Here is a 25,490-nt window from a genome sequence, read left to right on the forward strand (position 1 = left end):
ATTTGGCTCAACAGGTCCATACTGACCCTCCAAAGAGTATTCCACCCAAACCCATTCCCCTGCCCTATGTTTATCCCTGACTAATGCACCTAACCTACATATCCCTGAATACTTTGGGCAATTTAGCATGGCCAACTCATCTAACCTGCACATCTTTGGATTGTGAGAGGAAACCAGAGCACTCAGAGGAAACCCATGCAGACACAGGGAGAATGTGCAAACTCCACACAGTCACCCGAAGCAGGAATTGAACCCGGGTCTCTGGTGCTATAAGGCAGCAGTGCTAACCACTGAGCCACCATACATTTAATTTTCTTTTCCAAATCTGTTCTTTTTTGGTTGCTAATCGAAGCAATATATTTTCCCTGAGAATTGCTGAGCAGGTATTTGGCAAAATTATGGGTGCTGTAGTTCTAATGGAACTCATTCAGTGATTGTATAGATGCTGAGAAAACACCTAATTCTAATAGTATCTGCTCCTTTCTGTTGCTGCAAAACAAAACCAAAGGATAGGGAAAATACAGACACTAAAATATGTCTCCTAGTTTGATCTTCCATTCGTTCTAATATTTCCTTCTAAGTACTTAGGAATTCATTACTGGTAACAGTTCAGACACTGTTAATTATGTCTCTGCTTTTTTACAGATGTTGGAATGATTCCAGTCAAAAGGTGAGGTGTTTTTTTTAAAACGGTTCTGAGTCAGAAATGTCTGGACATCTATATAGTAGTTAGGTAAATGCATTTACGACGGTTTACTGCACATAACAGACTCTCAAGCAATTTTAGCTTATCCAGTTTAAATGTAACTGCTTGCGAAACATGAAGAAAGAAATTCCAGATATCTATCCCACCCACAAAAACAGTCCATGTTGTTTTCTGTCATCAGCTGGGCCTTTTGTCATTGAACCCATTGGCCACAGGTAAAGTTTAATTAACTATGATGGAGCTTCTCCCATTAGCAGATATTGTTACCAATTTGTACTTGTTGAATGTATTTTTTATGATTGATCTTCAAATTATTTTAGCATTGGCTTGGATCAGTTAGGAACATTCTGTTCTCTGAATCTGAAGGCTTTGGTTCAAATACTTTGATGATTTTGAGCATGTTTTCTGAGCTGATACTTCAGTTCATTACAGGTAGTGCTGCTTTTCAAATAAGAGGTCCGTTGAGATCCTATCCTCCGTCTCAAGTGAGTGACACAAGTTGATGAACAGCTGCCTTAACCACTGTTATCCATTAATCATCACCAACAATACAGATTATCTGGTGATTAATTTGCTGATTGTAGGAAATTGCTGTGTGCAATTGTCTTGCTGAATTTAGATTTACAATTTAATAATCAATAGGAAAAGTCTGCAAGTTCGAGGGGAGAAGTATTTGGTTTGAACTCTGCAATGGTTTTTCAAAATTGAGTAAGTTGAAATTCAGTGGCTAATCATGAAAGAGACCACCAAACTAGCAAGAATGGAAGTTGAAAGAAACATTTAAATCAAAACTAGAGATGTGATAGAGAAGAACATTCTCCTGGTGCTACAATGCTGTATTGTGGTAGTGCTGTCTAGATGGAATTCTGTTTTACCATGTGTTTTGAAATCTTTCATATTATTTTCTATGTAAGTAGCTTGGTTTACTCACTTTTATCTTCGTTTCATTTGCACAATAAGCTTAGTGTTTTATTGTTGAAATCAAATTTGCAGCACAGTGCAGTTGTATTTTTGTGAAAGACCACCTCATTAAGAAGGAAAAGAATCTATCAATCCAATTATCAGTCTGATAATAACATCAATTGGAATCATAACAATAAGAGACTCTTAATGGGATTTGAATTCACTGGACTAAACAGGGATCTTTATTTTTCTTTTTAATGATGGGAGTGTGGTAATTTTGTACATAAAATTGTTTTGTTATGGTCAGATTTATTGCATGGAATTGGAAGATGACTTTTAGCAACATGTAAAGTTTTTAGGGACTGGAAGATATAATAGTGAACGGTTTGAAATCTTTGATTAAAGCAAAATTTTAGTCAGATGATTTCATGTGATCAAGACAAGCATGATACAAGTGAGAGAAGGTTTATAGACATGTACCTTATCAGTGTGAACTGATCCTGTGAGTTTGGGTAAGATACACCTGCTAGTGAATGCAACTGAAGGGTCAAAATGATTACCAGAAATGTGAGAGATCCACACAATGGATGCTGAGTGGGAAGGCTAACATTTCACATGGTGCTACATTTGTGTGGAAAGTAATGCAAATGTTTGTAACTACTTGAAGCATATCACTTTTACTTTAACAATTTAAAGTGAAACTTATCTTTTTATTTGAAATATCCTTCACTGGGTAATTTATATGTGGCTTATGTTGGTTTATTACATGATGTAGAGTCGCCGCTGTTGGACTGGAGTGGACCAAATTAAAAACCACACAACACCAGGTTATAGGCCAACAGGTTGATTTGGAAGTACTTTTGGAGTGCTGCTCTGTCATCAGGTAGCTAGTCTACCCGATGATGGAGTAGCGGTCCAAAAGCAAGTATTTCCAAATAAACCCATTGGTCTATGACCTGGTGTTGTGATTTTTAACTTGCTTTATTATAGTAAGTCTTCCCTTTAAGCTGCCATGCTTAATGTCATTTTATTTAAGCAATGTTTATTCATTTTGTGCTTTTTATTTCCATTTTGCCTCCCTTTTTTTTGTATCAATGGAAATTCAGTGTCAAAGCCAACCAAACACAAGGAAGATACAACCAGGGGTAAGCTGGGGATAATCAAAATGAAGGACAGGGGTCATGCTCAAGTTGTTGCCCCTAGAAAGTATAAAGTGCCTTTAATGGAAAAGGAGGTGCTACTTCCACTTATATTGAGCGTCATTGAAACATTGTAGGAGGTGCAGGATGGAAATTTTAGCATGGGAGCAAGATAGCTCGTTATAATAGCAAGCAACTGGAAGGTTGGTATCAGAGAGCAGAGGGGTTTCTCAAGGCGGTCACCAAGTCTGCATTTGATCTTGCCAATGTAGTGGAGACTATACTGTGAGCAATCGGTATTGTTGAATAGATTGAAAGAAGTACAAGTTAACTACAGCTTCTGAAAGTTGCATTTGGGATCTTGGACAGGGAGGAGGGAAAAGAATGTGCGTCTCATCTACTGCTGTTGCATAGGAAGGTGCCAGTGGGAGGTGAGGAAGCATTAGAAGTCTTGGAGGAGTGGACTGCGCTGTTGTGAAGGGAACAGACTTTGAGGGATGCTGACAGTAGAGGGAAGGGAATTATCTCAGGATAAAGCAAGAACAGCTCTCTGAAGGGCATTGTATATCCATGGAGGTACCTGTGAATCTGGGTTGATTCAAAACACAAAGGATTAAACTTCAGCTGGAATCTGCGTGGGGTGATTCTGAGAGAGGCTGTCACTGAGGAGTGAGAGATGAATGTGAAAGTGAGTTTTTGGAGGGGGGGGGAAAGGGGGCGGAATCAACACCACACCCCGAGCCGAGGTGGAGCTGATTTCTAGTCACTGGTTTAAAGGAGTGAACACATTTGCAATCGTCTACAGATTCACCCCACCCCTGGGATTTTGTCAAACGCTAAGAGAAAATGAAGTAATGATAGTGACCAAGAAGAGTTTTAAAAAAGGAAAGTCCTCTGAGAGGAGCAGAACTGCTTCAATGTGGACATACCTGGAAGAGATGTGGCAGTGAATTAAACACAGAATTAAAACAAAACTGTGGGTGCTGAAGGTCTGCAATGAACAAAGACGGAAATTGCTAGAGAAAATCAGCAAGTCTGGCAGCATCTGTGGCGAGAAAACAGATCTGTCACCTTGGTAACAAAGCTATCCACTGAGTTGCCAGTAATAGCCAAACCCACCATATCACTGGAATGTTTTACCCTAATATTGTACTTTTTCATATTTACTTAAAGTAATTTAGTTTATTTTTCAAGCTTTTTCGGCAAACAATGCACAGTTCTGCACATGTGTAGCACAGTATACTCCTCCCTATATATGGATTCAGCCATAGATCTGATTACTCATGAGGTCGACCCCACACATGATTTCTTCTCACAGATCGCATGGTCCTTTGCAGTCAGTAGGGGATTTCTATTACAATGCTATCTGTGTTGTTGTATTATTCATGGATGGGGTCTGTGCTCTATCCCCTGTGGATAATAGGGATTCAGTGTATTTCAAATTTGTATATTGGTGTTTTGGGAAAGGGGTGTTTCCACAGGAACATAACTTCAGCAATAACATTGATTCCAATGAGAGATTAACTGGTGAATTATAGGCAATGCTAAGCAATGAAACCATATCCTTCTTAATCATTAGCCTTGAGCTAAATTGATTCTGTCCCTGAAACTTCTAAAACATCATCTTTCTTCCACATTGAGATGCTGTCACCAACCAGAAGTGTTACCTCTTCCTATTTTTTACTTTCTTTTCTTTATTGACACATTGTAACTAAGAATATTGAACGTTCAGATCTGCCCAGGTCTCTGTTATCTTTTAGACTGCTTGGTGTGCACCAATTCCCAATTTTGCCAGCTTGCCCCAAACTTCTGCTGTTAGATCTTTCTGTATTCTAACTATGTTAACCATGTAGCTTTTGGTTTTGTGGATGCATCTCTGATTTTAGGCACTGCTCAGATTCTAAAACCTGCAGGCTAAGATTGCACAGCAATATTCTCTGTACATGGACTTCTCTGGGTATAACAACTATCCATGACTCCCCACATGCCAAAGGATATGTATTTCTGCTTGGCTGAGCTACCCTGTCCGACTTTATACTTGACTTAATGCACCCTTTTTAATTACTTTAACTTATTTTAATCTTTATGCTACTGACTAAACTCTGGATAAGAGTAAGAAATGGAATTCTTTGTCCTTGCTCACAACTCAAGTCTCTTACTTATGCCTATGCATTCTTTCTTTTGCTGGACTGGTTTAAAAATGCATGTTTTTCAGAATTACTGAAGATGAAACACAGTCCAGAACAGCAACTGCTCAATGATCAACCAGCTGTTGACTTTCCTAGAATGTCACACTTTGATCTTGTGACTTAATGACCATCTGACTATTATCTGGTAAGAGGTAGGCCTTCCCCTCCATTGGGGAGGAGGTGCTGTCTCTAAAGGATGCTAAATAAACAAATGGCCAGCTACTTTCTGGTTTCAGAAGTGTTTCCAGGAGTGAAGGGCATTACTGGGACTGCACTGACAGCGAGATGTCATACAGCCAGAGTAAAATAATAAGGATGTTGACAGGGAATAGGGAACATCTCTTTGGAATCAGGTACACCAGTGAGTCTACACTGGGGAGAGGCTATTCACTTGCCCCGATTGTGGGAAGGGCTTCACTCAGTCATCCGATTTCCTTGAACACCTGTGCATGTACACTAGGGAGAGACCAGTTACCTCTTCCAACTGTAGGAAGGGATTCACTCAGCTATCCAATCTACTGAGACAACAGCGAACTCTTACTAGTAAAATGTCTTTCACAATACTGTGGGAATTGCTATGAAAGTTCTGGGAAATTGATCATACTGATGAGAGACAATTCAAGTGCCCCTATTCTGGGGCTGGGTACAGGCATTTTTCCTACCTTATTATATACACAGGGAAGAGGCGGTGCAGCTGCTCTGAGTGTCTAGGGGTTCACTCAGTTAGCCCACCAGTGTGCACGTTTACCGACTCTGACTGTGGAAGAGATTTCCAACCTACTGAGACACCAGTGGGTTCACGCTGATGAGAGACTGTTTAAATGCCCAGACTGAAGCAAGTCCTTTAAAAGTTCCAGGGAACTTATTGCTCATCAACACATTCACACCAAGGGTCCATTCATATGCTCTCACAGCAGCACTGTGTTTGGGTGATCGTTTGAAGGGTCTTCTGACTTCTCCCCTGGTAAAAGTGCATTGGGGGAAGGCTACAGACATGGCACAAATACCATTTTATAGACCCCTCTGCTTATCAACCCAGTCCCATCTAATGCAGCAGCACCCTGATTTTTACTAAATATCAAATTGGATCTGGTGGTACACTGCTCAGTTACTTGCTTCCATAGTCTCAGTTGCTTCAAATGAGCATCTTTACGTTGTGTTTTGTTTCCCTGTTTGTGTATCTTTAAAAGACATGCTCACGATGCCATCGCTGTAGTACAGCATGTAAGGTGAAGGTGTAATGATTGCATCCTTCACCTTATCCTGGTATCACTTAAAGCGTGACACACTTCTAGAAGCATGTTACTCAATGCTCCCTGATGTAATCTAACAGTTTATTACTCACATAGATTCTATTTTTTATCTGATTAATCTAATGTATGCATAAAATAGGAAGCTGAAATACAAGTTTGAGGGATTCTTCAATACCATAATATCCATGCTCAGTACTTAATGTTATGGGACATTAGAGAAATATTGCTACATCAGATAAAACACCTTGCTGCACACAAACTCTCACCTCATACCAGTGATGACTGTTTACAAAGGACTGCAATATCTTTGTTGTAGTTAAACCTGTAAAGCATTATATTTAAGAAAATGAAGCTTAAAAAGATCTCTTGAAAAACATTTTCAACATTAAAAGGACTTGCCTGTATTGATACATTGATTGGTTTATCTATTTTCTTTGAATAAATTGCCTTGAAAATAAAATTTAAAGCTTGTGTAACACCATCTCTGCTTTTTTAGCAGAATTCTTACCCACAGGTAGAAACGTCAATATATGTACCCAAGCGCTGTCCAGCTTTTCTTGATGTATTTAAAACACCTGGTATGAGGAGACATTTGCGTACATGTGCAGGAAATCTCATTACACAGGCCAAGCCAGACGCCAGGACAAAAACATGGGTGACCCGGGAGGCAATAAACCCTACAACATAAATGCAAGCACATTTAGGCTCAGTCAACCAAACAGCAAATTTCAGGAGACAGCCAAGTTTCCATATTGTTCTGTTTCTCACACTATGTCAATTGTGCGAGAAAATCAGAAGCTTTAAAAACCATTAATGTCATATGCCTTTAAAAAAACAGGGTAACAGACTAAAAGCTAAAACCATGTTGGCTAGTGTAAACATATTAACATTACACATCCTGAAATATGTGTACATCAGCTTCCCTCAACAGATAATAGATCACCAATTCCACGCACTAGCAGAATTTTACTGCAGTGCCAATAGGCAAGCTCAGATCACCTTTAAGCATGACACTGTATTGGAAGCATGTTCCTCTGTTTTAACCAAGTAGCTTAGTATTAACCTGTTTGCCTGAGGAATGTAATGCTTTTAGATAATAGTTAATTGTAAAGTCTGTTGGAAAATTTCAACACCACAGTATTCACACAGTTTCTTCTATTGTTGGCGATAATATAAGCACCACCATATCAGGAAAAACACTTTAAAGGAGGCAAGCTTTCGCTGCTTTAGTTACATTTTCAAACAGCATCTTGTCCCTCAAAGTCTGAAAAGTATGTCAAATCCTAATTATAACATGCTGGCAGCTGAAGCTATTTTTATCCTCTTGTGTAATCACTTATTTTCGAGTGATCACATTTGCTTAAGCTTCACATTTTCAGCTGCATCTCGAAACTGCTACTTGTGCGGTGCTCTTCTAATTATTCACGTGGCCTGACCTTGCAAAGCTGTGCAGTCAGCTCAATGTGAGTGGCTGGTAACCAGCTATTCCAGACTGGTTCTGCTGATACTGTTCAATTTAGGTTATGTTATTCATAACGTCTGAAATCTGACAATATATTCTTCAAAATATTGCCTGAGAGCATTTGCAGTTTTTTAAATCAGTGTTTTATTTTTCAGTGATTGAAGGATAATAACAAGTGCTTCCACAAAGAAAATCATAATCATAATTTGCTCTAACTTGATGAACAAATGATCCAACAGTTAGGGTGGCTCAGTGGTTCACACTGCTGCCTCACAGCACCAGGGACTCGGGTTCAATTTTGTCTGTGTGGAATTTGCACAATCTCCCTGTGCCTGCGTGGGTTTCCTTCGGGTGCTCCGGTTTCCTCCCACAGTCCAAAGATGTGCAGTTCAGGTGAATTGGCCATGCTAAATTGTCCATGGTGTTAGGTGCATTAAATGGGTCTGTTGGGGGGGGTTACTGTTTGGAGGCTCGGTGTGGACTTGTTGGGTGGAATGGCCTGTTTCCACACTGTAGGGAATCTAATCTAATCAAAAGTTGCATGTTTGCAGTAAATGCCAGTTGCATTCAGTTTACAGTGCAGGTAAGAAATGAGAAAATCTAAAATTTAGATTATTTTTGAGCTATTTCCCAGTCTGATCTTCTACTTTTCCCTTTAATTACTGGTGAATTCTCAAGATCTGTGTCTTTCAATTGCTGATAATTTGACAGGAGAGCAAGGTTTTGTGTTCCAAATTCCCGATTACATAACACGCCAGTTACTTTTCCTTCAGCAGCTGACAAGTTGACATGACAGCAATAATGAATGGTAGAAAGACACAGGCAGAGGTGAATAACGTTTCATCTTTTTTCTTCTAGTTCTTCTGAGGACTCTTTGAAATGGCAGTTTGTGGACCAGTTTGTGTCAGAATCTGGGGTAAGTTATAGATTCTTTCCAATTGACATTTGTCCCTCTTCATTTTGTGGTCATCGATAACTCTTGCTAACATTTCACTGGGAACTATTTGCACATTTATTTCTATTTTCAGTTTAAATTAGGTCCACTTGTAGGGTGAAATATCACAGCCTCTCTTTTGGTGTGTTCGGAGGTGGGAAGGGTATTCTCTTTTATAAATATTTTCATTAAAAGCTTTTTCAAATCTTTCGCAAAACAACTATATATATAAAAACCAAAATACAAAAAGATAAAGGTCCTACAAGAATGTCATATCATAATACTATTAATGATAACTACCTACTATTCTACCAGAATGAACATATCTACTTAAGCTAAACTACAATCAAATTAAATAAAAATTAAATTAAGCTAAATTCAAATTATCTTAAATTATATCACATTACTTTATTCTATTTCACTCACCACACCTCCACTGAAGCCCCCACCCCTGGGAGCACCAGTCATTGTACCCATATTTTTTTTTCCTAGCTTCCCCCTCCCAGGGCACCACGGGTGCCCAAACTGATTCCCACAGCTATATCACAGCCCTAATTAATTTTACCAATAAGTCTGCATCAATATGATTTAGAAAGGTCCGCCATATCTTGTAAAACTGCTCCATTTTGTGGTGCACCATATTTGTGAGGTAGTCTTGGGGGAGATGCTCCATCACCAGCCTGCACCACCCTTTAAGACCTGGGGTTTTTCCAACATTCAATTCATTAAAATGTTCTTCCTCACACAACAGGTGAGAATGTTACATAATCTCTTCCCATGTTCCCCCAGACAGGGTAAATTTGGCAACCCCAGAAGAAGAAATACCAGGTCCATTTTGACTTCAATTCCTAAGATCCCCTTCAGCTCTCTCACTATGGCACTCCAGTATCTCTGGATCTTGCAACATGACCAGTAGCAGTGTGTAAGAGTGCCTATACTAATTTTACATTTGGGACACCCTGGAGATGCTCCTCTCCTGAAATTAGCCAGCCTCTCTGGTGCCATATGAGCCCTGTGTAAAATTTTCAATTACATGGCCTGTACTTTGTTACATATTGAGATTTTCTTGACATTTTCCCAGATATCTTCCTGTGTTTCCAGTGAAATGTCCTCTCCTAGTTCCCAATTCCAAGTACTAACTGAAAGAGTGCCTGTACACCGGAGCACTCCTTTCTCCACATTTGACTTGTAGGTTGAGCCAGGAGCGTGGTCTTACTCTGTATATAATCCCTAATCTGAAATACCGGAAAAGGTCCCAATTAGACAATCCATATTTCTAATTTAGCTGGCTAAATGACATTAAGACCTCCCCCTCAATTAAATCTTCCAGACTGGAGATTCACTTTTTCTCCCAAAGTTTAAAGCCAGAGTCCATTGCCCCAGCTTTGAATCCTTGGGCTCCCGCCAACAAAGTAAACAGCGAGGTCTTAAGCCAATTGCCCTCATCTTGCCTCAAAACCCTCCAGGCTTTCACTGTATTTAAAATGATTGGGCTCTTACACTGCTTGATCACACATTTCATCTTATCCATGAATAATAAATGAATTAAGGGACATCGCGACTGCAAGGCTTCAACATCAAGCCAAATCGACTCAGAATCCCCCCATATCCAGTCACCCACATATGCTAATAGGGCGCTTACTTGATATCTCTTCAAGTTCAGAGGGTCCACCCCCACCTCCCCAACAGGAGCTGCAATTTAGTAAATTTAATTAGAGGGTGCCTGCGAAAGGGCCTTTTAGTGGAATGGTGATATTCCTGAGCCCTGTCACCTTTCCACCTCTGCCAGAATAAAGACATGGCCAGACCTCCTGTACCAATGCCAACTGAAGCCTGAGAGTGCACAATTCATTACTATATTAGCATGTCAACCCATCACCGGAGGTATTAACCCAGTGGTGGGTAGGCCTCTCAATATGTGGCATGCATGAAAGGTAAAACAATATTGTTGCAGTGTGATATCCCTTGGGGAGCGAATCCTTCATTCCAAGGTACTCAATATCTGATCGAAGGATATAACCCCTGTCCTTACTGCCAGGCCACACATGCACCCCACTCCCTGACAGCTTAAGCTGCAAAGCCTCACCTGCCATGACCTGGCTGTGGCCTAGGTCCCTCCTCGATTCTGGGTCTCCGGGAAGTGTTGTTCTGCAGCAACCATGGCCTTCCCTGGTGATGCTGTTCCAAAGATCTGCAGACGTCTAATTGGCCAGCATGCCTTGACGAAGAGGATGTCCACCCTAAGGATTCGTGCTCCATTGCCTGAATGACACTTAATGCTGGAGGGAAAGGAAATGAGAGTCTCTAGGCAGCAGACACAATTCCCAATGCTCCATAAATCCCTGCCTAAATTAGAACCATTTCGGTATTAACGAATGTGAGAAAATTTCTCAGAAGTTGGAAGAACTGATGTGAAATTTTGAAGGCCTTACTTGAAAATAAATCAATGAGTTTAGAGCAAGTGGTTTTATATTTGAAAAAAATGAGTTAATATAATCTGTTAACTAACTGGTATGCATTTCCTTTCGTCTCTCACATTTTTCTGCTCAAAGAAACTACCGTAATCTATATTCTTGTTTGATCATTTATAATGAGATTTGTAAATCAGCATGCCACCCAAGCGATAGAATGTTAAAAAAAACCTTGAAAATAATAGTGCTGTCATGCATCAATTTTTACTAAGTTGTGGGCTTGGATTTGTAGTGGTATGGTAGGACAGGCATTCTCTCTGGCACACTGATGCTGAAATAACTGAGAATGTTTGCCATATTTATCTGCCATTAGTCTGTATTTTGTGGGGGGAAACCACATCACCCACAATGTCCATTTATTTAACACCTTTACTGCAGGGAAAAGAAAGTCTTGCATTTATATAATGAGTATCATGACTCTCAGGATGCTCCTCAGTGCCTTACAGCCAGTTGAAGTAATTTTTAAAATTGATATAATCTAGGAAAATATGCAAATAGGAAAAGTAGCTACCACATAATTGTCGAAGTATAAGATGAGGTGACAGAAAATGTGGTGAAATGATAATATTGTTAGGGTTTTTGAAGATGATGACAGAAGTAAGTGAATATGAACAAAAAAGAAGATACATTGGAAAATGTTTGCACACAATAAGCTCTTGGCCAGGAGTGTTAAATCATCATGCAGGAGGAAAAGCCAATAGCCATAAAGGATTTTGTAAGTGTTAGGTAAGGGGTAAATGTATGGGTGGGTTGTGCTTCGGCGGGTCGGTGTGGACTTGTTGGGCCGAAGGGCCTGTTTCCACACTGTTAGTAATCTAATCTAATCTAATCTAATCTAAATATTAACATTATGGCACGATTTAAACTGATACGCAGCCCTGATCTTTTAGAGAAATGACTGCTCATGCAATTTTCTGGGTATATTGTTTACTTTCCTTTTAAAAAGCATTAATAATATTTGGTTATAGATTGTTATAATATTTTCAAAACTAAATTAGATTTTTACTGCAAGCCTGGCTCTTATTTTTGACACCATTTCAATTTGAAAAATACTGTACGGAAGTTTTCATTATGCACTCGATATTTTAATGGTTTAGTTTAAATCAGAGCTGAGTTCCTCATTACTTTGATAACTTGCTTAAATGCAAACAAAATATTGAACAAGTGGTTGAGTGCAGAATGATATGTGCAGAATAATTAACACTTGTTGCTATTCTATGAAAATTAGCAGACACTGAAGGTGGCAAAAGAGTGCATGTTTCTGTTTAATTTTCAGTGATTTTGTTATTAATTTCTTCTTTATACAAAATCATAAAGATTGGTTGCAAAATATGCAAAAAAAAGTACTGTCATTAATATTGTTGGATGTTGACACTGTCTCCACTTACTCTAAAACAAAGCTGAAAATGTGTTGCTGGAAAAGCGCAGCAGGTCAGGCAGCATCCAAGGAACAGGAAATTCGACATTTCGGGCATAAGCCCTTCATCAGGCTTATGCCCGAAACGTCGAATTTCCTGTTCCTTGGATGCTGCCTGACCTGCTGCACTTTTCCAGCAACACATTTTCAGCTCTGATCTCCAGAATCTGCAGACCTCACTTTCTCCTACTCTAAAACAAATACCTCCAAAAGTTGTGGAACTCTAACCATATTAAAAAACTTCTATCCACTTTTTAAAAAAGAAAGTTTTTTGAACTACTGAGCTCTTCTTATTTATATCAATACCACAATGGTCAGTTTTGTCAAAGTTTGAAATTTATTGAAAATTCATTCCCAAACTTCTTCGTAGGATGGAAAGATCAGTTTAGCTGGCTTGGCTTCACTGGGAACTAAGGAAATCAAGGAAAAAAAAGTCTTTATCAGCCTAGTTGGCACAAAAGGCATGGGATGCAGGTCAGTCACTCTGTCAATTTCTCAGGCAAATCGGTATTGGTTTCTTAGATCGCACTTTTCATTTTTATCAATAATTACTGAAAGCATTCCTTTATTTTCTTTCCTTTAGTATTTCTAGTGGTCCAACCCAGAAACCAGGGATCTTTATCAGCAATGTGAAACCAGGATCTGTATCAGCAGAAGTTGGCCTAGAGGTAAATGAGCCTTTTTTTTCTGATGACTAGCCACAGTGCTTAATATTACTCTTACTTTGGCACAGTTTGAAGTGATGGAAATGCTAGCTTTTAGGGCTAAGGTTAAGCCAGAACACTATTCCATTGTGAATAAAATAATATTTCAATTTTTTTATAAAATAAATGGGTTATAGATATGTTTGTAATCCCTGGACAGATCTGTAACAATTGCCAGAGTTCAAACAACATATTTTAAGTAAACACATGAGTACTTGATCTATAAGGGATTTTGCTTACAATAAATTTTAGCTGAAAATTGACAGGTTTTATATGTCTAGACTTTATTCTTTATTTCATGTTAATAGCAATTTATCAACAAAGTACCTTATGCAATATTATGAGCAACCAATATATTTCATGTTTCCAAAGTTCCATGTTGGATTAGAAACATTGGTCCAGATATTCCAGTGGCCAGATCATTGTTGAAGCATGCAACATAGGATGAAGTTGTGTACTGGGATCATATAGAATTCCCAATGTCTCTGACGTTGTGAGAATTGCCTGGGAAATTGTCATTTCCAATAGGAATTTTCCCGAGTCTGGAACCCTCCGGTAAAACCCATTTAAAATCATGGGGCTCCAACACACAAGCTTAGTAGCTAAGCAGGAAATATTAGAGGATTAAAAACCTACTCTAATTCCTGGTAATGAGTGAACTGAAAACCAGACTCCCCACTGACTTTCCTAACTATGTCAGATTAGCTTGAGTAGCTCTACATCAACCAGTTGACAAAATGAGCCGAATCTCCACTTACCATAAATGTTTGATGCCTTCAAGGAAATGCTCTTGCCATGCAATTCAAGGTATTTTAACCTGCCACTGAATTATTGCGGTAACATTTGTTCAGATTGATGTTTACTTCATCTGAACTAACAGTGGCTAATTTATCATTCAGATGTTAATACACACAAATTTTGCAAGGCAATTCATAAATGTTTAATCATAGCAAAATACATGAGCAAGAACAAACTGGTGTTAGGAAGCATAACTGAACAGCTCTTATAAGGCAGAGGCTGACCCCCCCCTTCCCCACTGAGAACTAAAATCAAAAGTTTGGAGAGTTTACAGAAGGTTTCTCTCTCCAGGCCTGAGCTTTTCTTACACTGTCATCCCAAACTTACGTTATTAACCATGCACCACACTCCTTCAGAGGACAGCTTGTCCTATTCTCCAACTTGCCAATTGCAGAAGTTCTTGCCACTGCTGGTCTATCCCAGTATTCCGTAATTAGCTTAGATTCCCTATAGTATAGAAACAGGCCATTTGGCCCAACAAGTCCACACCAATCCTCCAGGCCCATTCCCCTACCCATTCCCCTACCCTATAATGCACCTAAAACTGTGAGCAATTTAGTATGGCCAACTCACCTGCCCTGCACATCTTTGGATTGTGGGAGGAAACCGGAGCATCCAGAGGAAATCCACACAGATACGGGAGAATGTGCAAACTTCACACAGACAGTTGCCCAAGTCGGAAATCAAACCCGGGTCTCTCGCACTGTGAGGTAGCGGTGCTAACCACTGAGCACTGTGCCACGCCGTGGCAGTGTCATTTTGAAGCCCAGATGAGCATTTGGTCAAGTGTTGACAGTCGGAATACGTCTTCACTGTGCAGGTGATGGGAGGGTAACTGGAAACTAACACTTATCAAGGCACATAGCTGACACTCCATTGCACATGAAAGTGCACAGTCTTACATTTATCACTGTTGAAGCATCTAGCCACACATCTTACCTGTTCTGAACCAGCTCCCATCTTACATCGCTGCCTAAGTTAGTGCTATTCTTTCCTCAATGCCTAGTGAAGCCCAGCATCTCTTATTTGTTCGATGTCAGTTCACCACAGACAGGAAAAATGTCAGAGCCTTCGCTTTAACTCCGTGACTGCAATACCAACCAACTGCCTCTCAGAACAAAAACTCACTGTTTGTTTTTTGAGCATGAATAAATTTACACCCAAGAAGTGATCACTGCATCCAGTTCTCAGCTACTGGAAAAGGATGTCTGTTTTGTAGCATCAGACACTGCTGCAATCTAGCATACTGAAGATGAGGGTCCCCCGCTTACTATGCTCATCCTCCTCCTCAGAAGTAGAACATTCCCATTCTGAATTCTCCATCAAATTGCCTACAGTGTTGATCCTGGGTGAAGCCAGCTTTGTTTGCAAAACCTACTGTCCAGGTTGTAGCACTGACTTTAGACAAGGAAACAAGCTGAAGTGGTGTGATCTGTCACAAATTAATCAGTAACAGTCTTCATGTAATTAATGTGGTTAAGGACTGAGAGATTCCATCTCTGTCCCATCCACCATAAGATATTGCAGAAATAGGCCATTCAGCTCTTTGAGTCTGTTCCACAATTCAATGACATCTGCTAATCCTCATTTCCTGCCTTTTTTCCAGAATTCTTGATTCCTCCTACTGATTAACAATGAGTCTTTCTCAGCATTGAGTTTACTTAATGACCAAGCCTCTGCGGTCCTGCATGATAAAGAATTTCACAGATTCACGGCCCTCTAAGGAATGAAATTCTTCCTCAATTATTGTAACTGAGCAATCCTTTACTCTGACATTGTTCCCTCTGGTTCTAGACTATTTCACCAGGGAAAACCAAATCTTAGTACTTATACTACCAAGCCCATGAAGGACCTTCTATGTTTCAGTAAGGTCTCGTCTTATTCTTGTAAATTTCAATGAGTAAAGGCTCTAAATACTCAACCTCTCCCTTAAAATAATCCCCTGGAGCTGCGATCAATATAGTGAACCTTCTAGGTACTACCTTCCATGCCAATATATCTTTCCTTAGATAAGGGATCAAAACTGTTCACAGTATTCCAAGTGTGGTATAACAAATGCCTGATATACTTTTATTAAGACGTCCCAATTTTTATAGGATGTTTCCCTGTGAATTGGAGGTGCCGGCGTTGGACTGGGGCGTACAAAGTTAAAAATTACAAACCACCAGGTTATAATCCAACAGGTATAATTAGAAGCACTTGCTTTCGGAGTGAGCTGCTCCTTCAGGTGGTTGTGGAGTACATGATTGTAACACAGAATTTATAGCAAAAGTTTAGTGTGATGTAACTGAAATTATACATTGAAAAATACCTTGATTGATTGGTAAGTCTCTCATCTGCTAGAATGACCATGTTAGTTTCACTTCTTTCATATGTAAGTCACAAAACTTGTTTTAAAAAGTTACATTCTCAGGTTACCTTTAACAATTGGTTCAGCCCAGATAATGTGTTGAAGGGTTAGCCCCCTGTGTGCTGTTATCTGTGTCGTAACGTTTAGACTGATTCTAATCTAAAAAATGAATTAACAGAATCTTATCTGGATTCATGCAGTTTTTGAGCAATCCTTAGGTAATGACATCTAGGATGAAGGTTTCCGGCCCTCCTATATCTCCTGTGCATCCTGAGGTTACCTTTAGCTATTGCCTGTTCATGTGGAAGCTGCTGGAGGTTGCTACTGATCCTGGGCTTGCTGATGGATCTGTTCCTCCTGGATTTCCCTGCATTGTCATTGATCGCAGCAATAACAATAATCGCCCCTGGTGTGGGTGGACCCATCAGTTACACTTTAAGTGAACCTGTGTGGAGAACATAAGAAACAGAGCATGATGCACTTTGTAATGTGAGCATACTCCTCAACATTGCAGATTTGAGATATAGAAAATGGTATTTGCTGGGTATAATATTGCCATTATCACGATAGATTTCGGCTTGCTATGGCTTTACCTTTGATCATCTTAATATTAGTGACTATTAACTGATCCGTCAACCTCAGGACATTCTCCCGACCTAATTTATGCTGGCAGTTTCGGTGCTTTTCAGTTCTTTGCTAACTTTTCTTGAAAATATAGTGGGTGTGTTCAATTTTTTTGTATGATGAAGCTTGTATAGTTGAATAGCTGGCAGTGTATACAAGCTGTGAGATGTTGATCTGAGAATTACAGCAATGTGATGTCTGTGAAGGTCTGGTGAAACATATGAATCTTGATTTATTGTAGTTGACATGCTACCTGCATCAGAACAAATAGATGCAGATTTATACCATATTATGTTCCCCAGGGAATATTGAGCTTAGTCCCAGCATGTTTTGAAACTAATATTCATTGGAGTTTAATTAACAGAAATAGGAGGTGATTTGAATGTCATATTGCCTGTTGAAAACTGAATTATTTAAAAAAGGTAGCTCAATAAAATCTTGTGGAGAAGGATATTAAAGTGTATTGCTACTGAGTGGGAGAAAGAGGTTAGACCAGACGGCTAATGCAACCAAATTGGTTCAACTTGTCTCTTCCTATGCTGTAACATACTGTGAAATACTTGCAGTTTTTAATAACCCCTAAATCAATCAATGTGTTATAACCTTGTTATCTCTTCTTCATTATTTGTAATTCTCTTAATATCTTGACATGTCTCAAGTCTGTAAGAGATTTCAAAATTATTAATGCTTTTGTGATTTATGAGGTTTCTGTGTAATTATGTTGTGAGTCTGACTGATTCATGCAGAGACACTGAATGTGTAATGTCATTTGGAACATAACTCAATGAAGTAAAAAAATGACATCTTATCATGTTTGAATATAGATTACCAAGCTACAATCATATATCACACTCCTTTGTTTTAAATGCAGGTTGGAGATCAAATTATCGAAGTAGATGGAGTAGATTTTACAAATGTGGATCATAGAGAGGTAAAAAATATTTCAGCTTCTTCTCCAAAAAGGAGGTTCGTAGAGTCGTACAGTCATAGAGATGTATAGCATGGGAACAGACACTTCAGTCCAACCTGTCCATGCCAACCAGATATCCCAACCCAATCTAGTCCCACCTGCCAGCATCCGGCCCATATCCCTCCAAACCCTTCTTATTCATGTACCCATCCAAATGCCTCTTAAATGTTGCAAATGTATCAGCCTCCACCACATCCTCTGGCAGCTCATTCCATACACGTACCACCCTCTGCATGAAAATGTTGCCCTTTAGATTTCTTTTATATCTTTCCGCTCTCACCCTAAACCTATGCCCTCTGGTTCTGGACTACCTGACCCCAGAGAAAAGACTTTGTCTATTTATCCTATCCATGCCCCTCATAATTTTGTAAACCTCTATAAGGTCACCCCTCAGCTTCCGACGCTTCAGGGAAAACAGCCCCAACCTGTTCAGCCTCTCCCTGTAACTCAAATCCTCTAACCCTGGCAACATCCTTGTAAATGTTTTCTGAACCCTTTAAAGTTTCACAACATCTTTCCGACAGGAAGGAGACCAGAATTGCACACAATATTCCAACCGTGGCCTAACAAATGTCCTGTACAGCCGCAACATGACCTCTCAACTTCTGTACTCAATACTCTGACCAATAAAGGAATGCATACTATCTGCCACCTTCACTATCCTATCTACTTGCGACTCCACTTTCAAGGAGCTATGAACCTGCACTCCAAGGTCTCTTTGCTCAGCAACACTCCCTAGGACCTAAGAGTGTACGTCCTGCTAAGATTTGCTTTTCCAAAATGCAGCACCTCGCAATTATCTGAATTAAACTCCATCTGCCAATTGTCAGCCCATTGGCCCATCTGGTCCAGATCCTGTTGTAATCTGAGGTAACCCTCTTTGCTGTCCACTACACCTCCAATTTTGGTGTCATCTGCAAACTTACTAACTGTACCTCTTATGCTTGCATCCAAATCGTTCATGTAAATTACAAAAAGTAGAGGACCTAGCACTGATCCTTGTGGCACTCCACTGGTCGCAGGCCTCCAGTTTGAAAAACAACCTTTCACCACCACCCTCTGTCTTCTATCGTTGAGCCAGTTCTGTATCCAAATGGCTAGTTCTCCCTGTATTCCATGAGATCTAACCTTGCTAATCAGTCTCCCATGGGGAACCTTGTCGAACACTTTATTAAAGTCCATATAGATCATATCTACTGCTCTGCCCTCATCAATCCTCTTTGTTACTTCTTCAAAAACTCAATCAAGGACATGATTTCCCATGCACAAAGCCATGTTGACTATCCCTAATCAGTCCTTGCCTTTCCAAATACATGTACATCCTGTCCCTCAGGATTCCCTCCAACAACTTGCCCACCGCTGAGGTCAGGCTCACTGGTCTATAGTTCCCTGGCTTGTCTTTACCGCCCTTCTTAAACAGTGGCACCATGTTTGCCAATCTCCAATCTTCCGGCACCTCACCTGTGACTATTGATGATGCAAATATCTCAGCAAGAGGCCCACCAATCACTTCTCTAGCTTCCCACAGAGTTCTCAGGTACACTTGATCAGGTCCTGGGGATTTATCCACCTTTAACCGTTTCAAGACATTCAGCACTTCCTCCTCTGTAATCTGGACATTTTGTAAGATGTCACCATCTATTTCCCTACAGTCTATATCTTCCATATCTTTTCCACAGTAAATACTGATGCAAAATATTCATTTATTATCTCCCCCATTTTCTGTGGCTCCACACAAAGGCCACCTTGCTGATCTTTGAGGGGCCCTATTCTCTCCCTAGTTACCCTTTTGTTCTAATGTATTTGTAAAACCCCTTTGGATTCTCCTTAATTCCATTTGCCAAAGCTATCTCATGTCCCCATTTTGCCCCCCTGATTTCCCTCTTAAGTATACTCCTACTTCCTTTTTCCTCTTCTAAGGTTTCATTCGATCTATCCTGTCTATACCTGACATATGCTTCCTTCTTTTTCTTAACCAAACCCTTAATTTCTTTAGTCATCCAGCATTCACTTTACCTACCAGCCTTCCCTTTCACCCTGACAGGAATATACTTTTTCTGGATTCTTGTTATCTCATTTCTGAAGGCATCCCATTTTCCAGCCGTCCCTTTACCTGCGAACATCTGCCTCCAATCAGCTTTCGAAAGTTGTTTGGGTTTTGCCTCTATTCCCAATAATGATGGCATATTAGACTTGTTAAATTAATTCAGAAAGGGGATAATCCCTCTGTTCGGAAACTGATGGCATTGGGTGAAAGATTTGGTTTTATATCCTGCCCAATCATACTTTCCATGAAGTCAGTGGAGATCAATATTGAGAAAGTCTGAAAGCTAACATTTCACTGGGGGCTTTTTGCTTCCAGCCAATGAGCTCGGATGAAGTTATTCCCCTTTATATCCATTTTTATAATACCTGTAACCACCATTACAAAAGAAGCTTAATAAGTCAAAGCAAAGGGGTTGTTAGATTTAATATAGCTTTTTTTAAAAAATGTTGCAGTAATAATGTTTCTCAAGATGGTTTCCATCTAACCCATTAAAATAAATCTCTGATGAAACTGCAAAATATTTTCATCATCATTTTCTAAAATTCTCTAGAGTTGGGAAGGTTAGCTTTAGTTTGAAAAAACAAATGTTACTTCACCATTTGAGAAATGATAAAGGAGAAATGAGGAAACCAGACTTTAATGAAAACCAGAAATTAATGGCATGTGTCAGATTTCAGTACTACATGCAATATCTATAGCAAACAGATTTTATGGTTGTATCAGACAAACATTTGGCTTTTTCTTTAAATAGCATTTGCTAAGACTGAAGCTGCAGGGCAACTGTGCCTGCTTGAATACTTGGAAGCATGCATGCTGTACATTATTGTGACATCTCTCTCTCTCACACACACACTTACACAGGCACACACACACACACTTCAAAGCAACTGCAAATGCACATCAAATAAGCACACCATTGAAACACTTAAACTAATCTTATTCAATAATGTATGTCTCCCTACAGCACACTGCATAAACTCCTCAGTGACAGTAAACACAGCCTTTCTTTTATATGCATAACATATTATTGTATGTAAAGTATTGGTACTTGATCCTACTATTGCATGTTAGGACAGGAATCCCCAAGAAATTATTAGCATTTGTAAGGAATTCATAGCAGAGTTTTAATATTTGCAGTACATTTCAATCAAAACATTTGAAAACTGTCAATATTTGGAGACATTAGGTCAATTAGCAATGATAAATCTGAAATAGTATTCTAAATAAATCAAGATCTTAGGATAAAGGAATATTAGTTCAAATAGGTGAGCTCCATTAGAATACTGTAGACTGATATTCGAAAGGTTTTCTTTCACAAGAACTGATGAGCATGTGTAATTAGTTTCTAAACTATTTCAGTAAGTGCTTGTCTTGATGTAAGGAGTGTAGACTTCTGAAATTGATGTATTCAGATAAACTGGTCATTCACTTGTTTATATTGATCTGAGAGAATCATGAAGTCACAAGCATAACACAGGTTGATGGTTTAGAGTCGGTCTCAAGTCATATTGAAAACTACAACTTGTAACACTCACAACGTCAACATGATATAAAAATAATAAAGAACAGCTAAAGGAAGCAGTGTCATTACTGCAGGAAATGTGCTTCCGTGGTTTGAAGCAACAGAACATTGGTACTCTGCAATCACAGGTAAATTCAGAACTCTAACAACAATCTGACAGAAGTACGATAACCACAGAAACACTAGGGAACCCAGATGGAACCTCTAATTTTGAAGATGATGAACACAAATATCGCTCATTTTCCTTCAAGCCTTAAAAATCAGATATGAACAACCAATTTCATGGAACTTTCCTGCACTTTCTTCATGTCTGATCTGTGGATTATATTTCAGACATTTGTCATTGCATTGAAAGCATGTATGTCCATTGAGTATTGTCACATCTTGTGTCAAAAAATGAAGAGGAGGTTGGGATTGAAATTCTGCCTATATTTCTGTCCTTTTACAGGCTGTCCGAGTGCTGAAAAGCAGTAGGAGCCTAACAATTGTTGTACTCACTGGCGCAGTAAGTATTAAACTTGTTGAAAACAACAACATGAAAACTGATGGTTTTAACAGACTAATTGAGGATTGTATGAAAGGAACTATACTGTAACTTTGTGAAAGAGAATGAATTGTTGTATTCAAAGTTTCACACAGTTTTACCTAATTTTGTAAGAACTTTTGGTCAGGGAGAAAATAGTGGAACAAGTTGCAGTGGAGAATATTTGTTGAGGGAAAAAAATGAAAAGAATAAAGAAATAATGAAATAAACATGTGAGGCACTTAAAACTTAGTCTTTATGTCCAAGTTATATCAGAAATTAACCTCGTTTCACCAACCTTACCACACACTGTGATGATGAGTGCAACATGATGATCCATCACAAAAGTTTTGAGGAAAGGTCTGTAACGTTGCTTTAATATTTCAAGTGGACCACAGGAGCTGTATCCAGCCCCTCAGCCCTTTAAAGTAACGATGATTTGTAAGCATCTTCTGATTCCATTTCCCAGTCTGCATTATCCTTGGAAGCGGAGGAGATTTTCTTTATACTTCCATGAACAAAAGTTGATGCTAACAAGATTCATATTGACTAAGCAGACTGAATACTCTCTTTAACAATACATTTATCCAGTAAGGACTTCTTTATTGTTAAATTCACCAATTATAAAGCATTGTGGAGAGAAGATCAAACAAAACTTGGAGTGATTGAAGGAAAATGACATTCCTAGTGTCTTAGGACAAGCTGCTATGTGCAATAGATATATTATATATATATATATCTTTATCAGTGCTTGACATCTCGTGAACAGATGTCTTAATACTTCCATTCTACTCTGTAATGATCATTAAAATCAGATTGTCTGCTGTTGATCTTGTAAAGAATGTGAGATATCTTCTGATTGGAATTACATTCATTTCAAATTTAAATGAATTATCATATTATCTACTTTTAGATATTTTCAAATGGCTAAGTAACCTAAAATGTGTGTTTTCCTTGTAGTCATTTGGGTGGTACCTTGAGTTATGACTCTTCAGCTGGGAGGTCATTTTGTTTTAAAAAAAGCGAAGTAATTAATCTCCCATTTCATTACAAAAATGGTACTAAGACCAAGGGCATTCTTTAGGAGAAGCAAGATTATTTAACAAGGACGATCAAACCAGCATGATGCAAATGTTATGATCTTAAACTCATTCAGTCTACCTTCATTTTTTCACATTACCATTAAAAATATGGATATAGGAATTTATAATAGAAACTGCATATGTGAACTGTTGACATTGGGAATGCATCATTCAGCAAGTGAATGCATTAAATGCGAGGTGTATTACTACTTAAGCTCCCCTGGAGATACCCACCATGAGCTAGAGAATGCAGCCTGTCACAGTTATCTCCTAGGGATCTTGATGCTGCTGTTAACTTCCTTTGTGCTATAAACTTCAACCATGTAGCTCAGTTCTTATGAGATGACCATTATATCATTTTGGCAAATTTGAAAATAAATACCTACGCAACCTTTTTATCAATGTTCTAAACGTTAAATAATAAATGGAACATATTGAGTGGTAATTTTGAGTGGAAATTTTTTTAATATCAAATTGTAATCAAGTAGAGTAAAACATAAAATTTTGATTCAATCTTGAGAAACGATTACAAGGTAACTAATCTAATAGAATCCTCATAAATATTTATATATTATGGAAAATAAAGAATTAAAGAATCGAGATTAAAAATGTAAGATATGGACTGATTATAGGTATGGTTTAATTTAAACTGGTACAGGGGTCAGACTTTATTTAATGGTGAAATGAAAAAGAGAGAATAAGTGGTCAGTGAACATTAGAGATGTGATTAGATGACTTAATAGCAGTGGGAGAAGAACTAAGAAGACAGAGGGAAACCAGGAGGGCAAAAAGGAGACATGAGATAGTTTTGGCAAATAAAATTAAGGAGAATCCAAAGAGTTTTCACAAATACATTAAGGACAAAAGGGTAACTATGGAGAGAATAGAGCCCCTCAAAGATCAGCAAGGCAGCCTTTTTTGGAGCCGCAGAAAATGGGGGAGATACTAGATGAGTATTTTGCATCAGTATTTACTGTGAAAAAGGATATGGAAGATATAGACTGTGGGGAAATAGATGGTGACATCTTGAAAAGTGTCCATATTACAGAGGTGGAAGTGCTGGATGTCTTGAAATGCATAAAAGTGGATTAATCCCCAGGACCTGATCAGGTGTACCCGAGAACTCTGAGGGAAGCTAGAGAAGTGATTGCTGGGCCTCTTGCTGAGATATTTATATCATCCAAATTTCACACATGAGGTGCTGGAAGACTGGAGGTTGGCTAACGTGGTGCCATTGTTTAAGGAGGGTGGTAAGGAAAGTCAGGAAACTATAGACCAGTGAGCCTGACCTCGGTGGTGGGCAAGTTGTTGGAGGGAATCCTGAGGGACAGGATGCACATGTATTTGGAAAGGCAAGACTGATTAGGGATAGTCAACATGGCTTTGTGCATAGGAAATCATGTCCCACAAACTTGATTGAGTTTTTTGAAGAAGTAACAAAAAGGATTGATGAGGGCAGAGCGGTAGATGTGATCTATATGGACTTCAGTGAGGCGTTTGACAAGGTTTCCCATGGGAGACTGATTAGTAAGGTTAGATCTCACGGAATACAGGGAGAACTAGACATTTTGATACAGAACTGGCTCAAAGGTAGAAGACAGAGGGTGGTGGTAGAGGGTTGTTTTTCAGACTGGAGGCCTGTGATCAGTGGAGTGCCACAAGGATCGATGCTGGGTCCTTTTTTTTGTCATTTACATAAATGATTTGGATGCAAGCATAAGAGGTACAGTTAGTAAGTTTGCAGATGACACCAAAATTGGAGGTGTAGTGGACAGCAAAGAAGGTTACCTGAGATTACAACAGGGTCTTAGCCAGATGGGCCAATGGGCTGAGAATTGGCGGATGGAGTTTAATTCAAATAAATGGGAGGTGCTGCATTTTGGGAAAACAAATCTTAGCAGGACTTATACACTTAATGGTAAGGTCCTAGGGAGCGTTGCTGAACAAAGAAACCTTGGAGTGCAGGTTCATAGCTCCTTGGACCTTGGAGTCGCAGCGAGATAGGATAGTGAAGAAGGCATTTGATGCTTTCTTTTATTGGTCAGTGTACTGAATACAGGAGTTGGGAGTACTCTACAGGAGTACGTTGCGGCTGTACAGTACATTGGTTAGGCCACTGGTGGAATATTGCATGCAATTCTGGTCTCCTTCCTATTGGAAAGATGTTGTGAAACTTGAAAGGGTTCAGAAAAGATTTACAAGGATGTTGCCAGGGTTGGAGGATTTGAGCTATAAAGGGAGGCTGAACAGGCTGGGACTATTTTCCCTGGAGCGTCGGAGGCTGAAGGGTGACCTTATAGATGTTTACAAAATTATGAGGGGCATAGATAGGGTAAATAAGCAAAATCTTTTCTCTGGGATCGGGGAGTCCAGAACTAGAGGGCCTAAGTTTAGGG

The 25,490-nt window shown here is 39.2% G+C and overlaps 1 protein-coding gene across 1 annotated transcript in view; it reads left to right on the plus strand.

The window, feature by feature from the left end:
* Nucleotides 1-25,490, plus strand: part of ush1c (Usher syndrome 1C) — a 218,925-nt gene that overhangs the window by 60,987 nt on the left and 132,448 nt on the right. Inside the window, exons 6-11 of the mRNA XM_060838636.1 lie at nt 646-670; nt 8,511-8,568; nt 12,845-12,948; nt 13,058-13,142; nt 17,822-17,881; nt 21,938-21,994. Coding sequence (XP_060694619.1) covers nt 646-670; nt 8,511-8,568; nt 12,845-12,948; nt 13,058-13,142; nt 17,822-17,881; nt 21,938-21,994 — 389 coding nt within the window. The remainder of the gene's footprint in view (nt 1-645; nt 671-8,510; nt 8,569-12,844; nt 12,949-13,057; nt 13,143-17,821; nt 17,882-21,937; nt 21,995-25,490) is intronic.

The sequence above is a fragment of the Hemiscyllium ocellatum genome, chromosome 18 (assembly GCF_020745735.1).
Source record: "Hemiscyllium ocellatum isolate sHemOce1 chromosome 18, sHemOce1.pat.X.cur, whole genome shotgun sequence".
Classification (NCBI taxonomy): Eukaryota; Metazoa; Chordata; class Chondrichthyes; order Orectolobiformes; family Hemiscylliidae; genus Hemiscyllium; species Hemiscyllium ocellatum.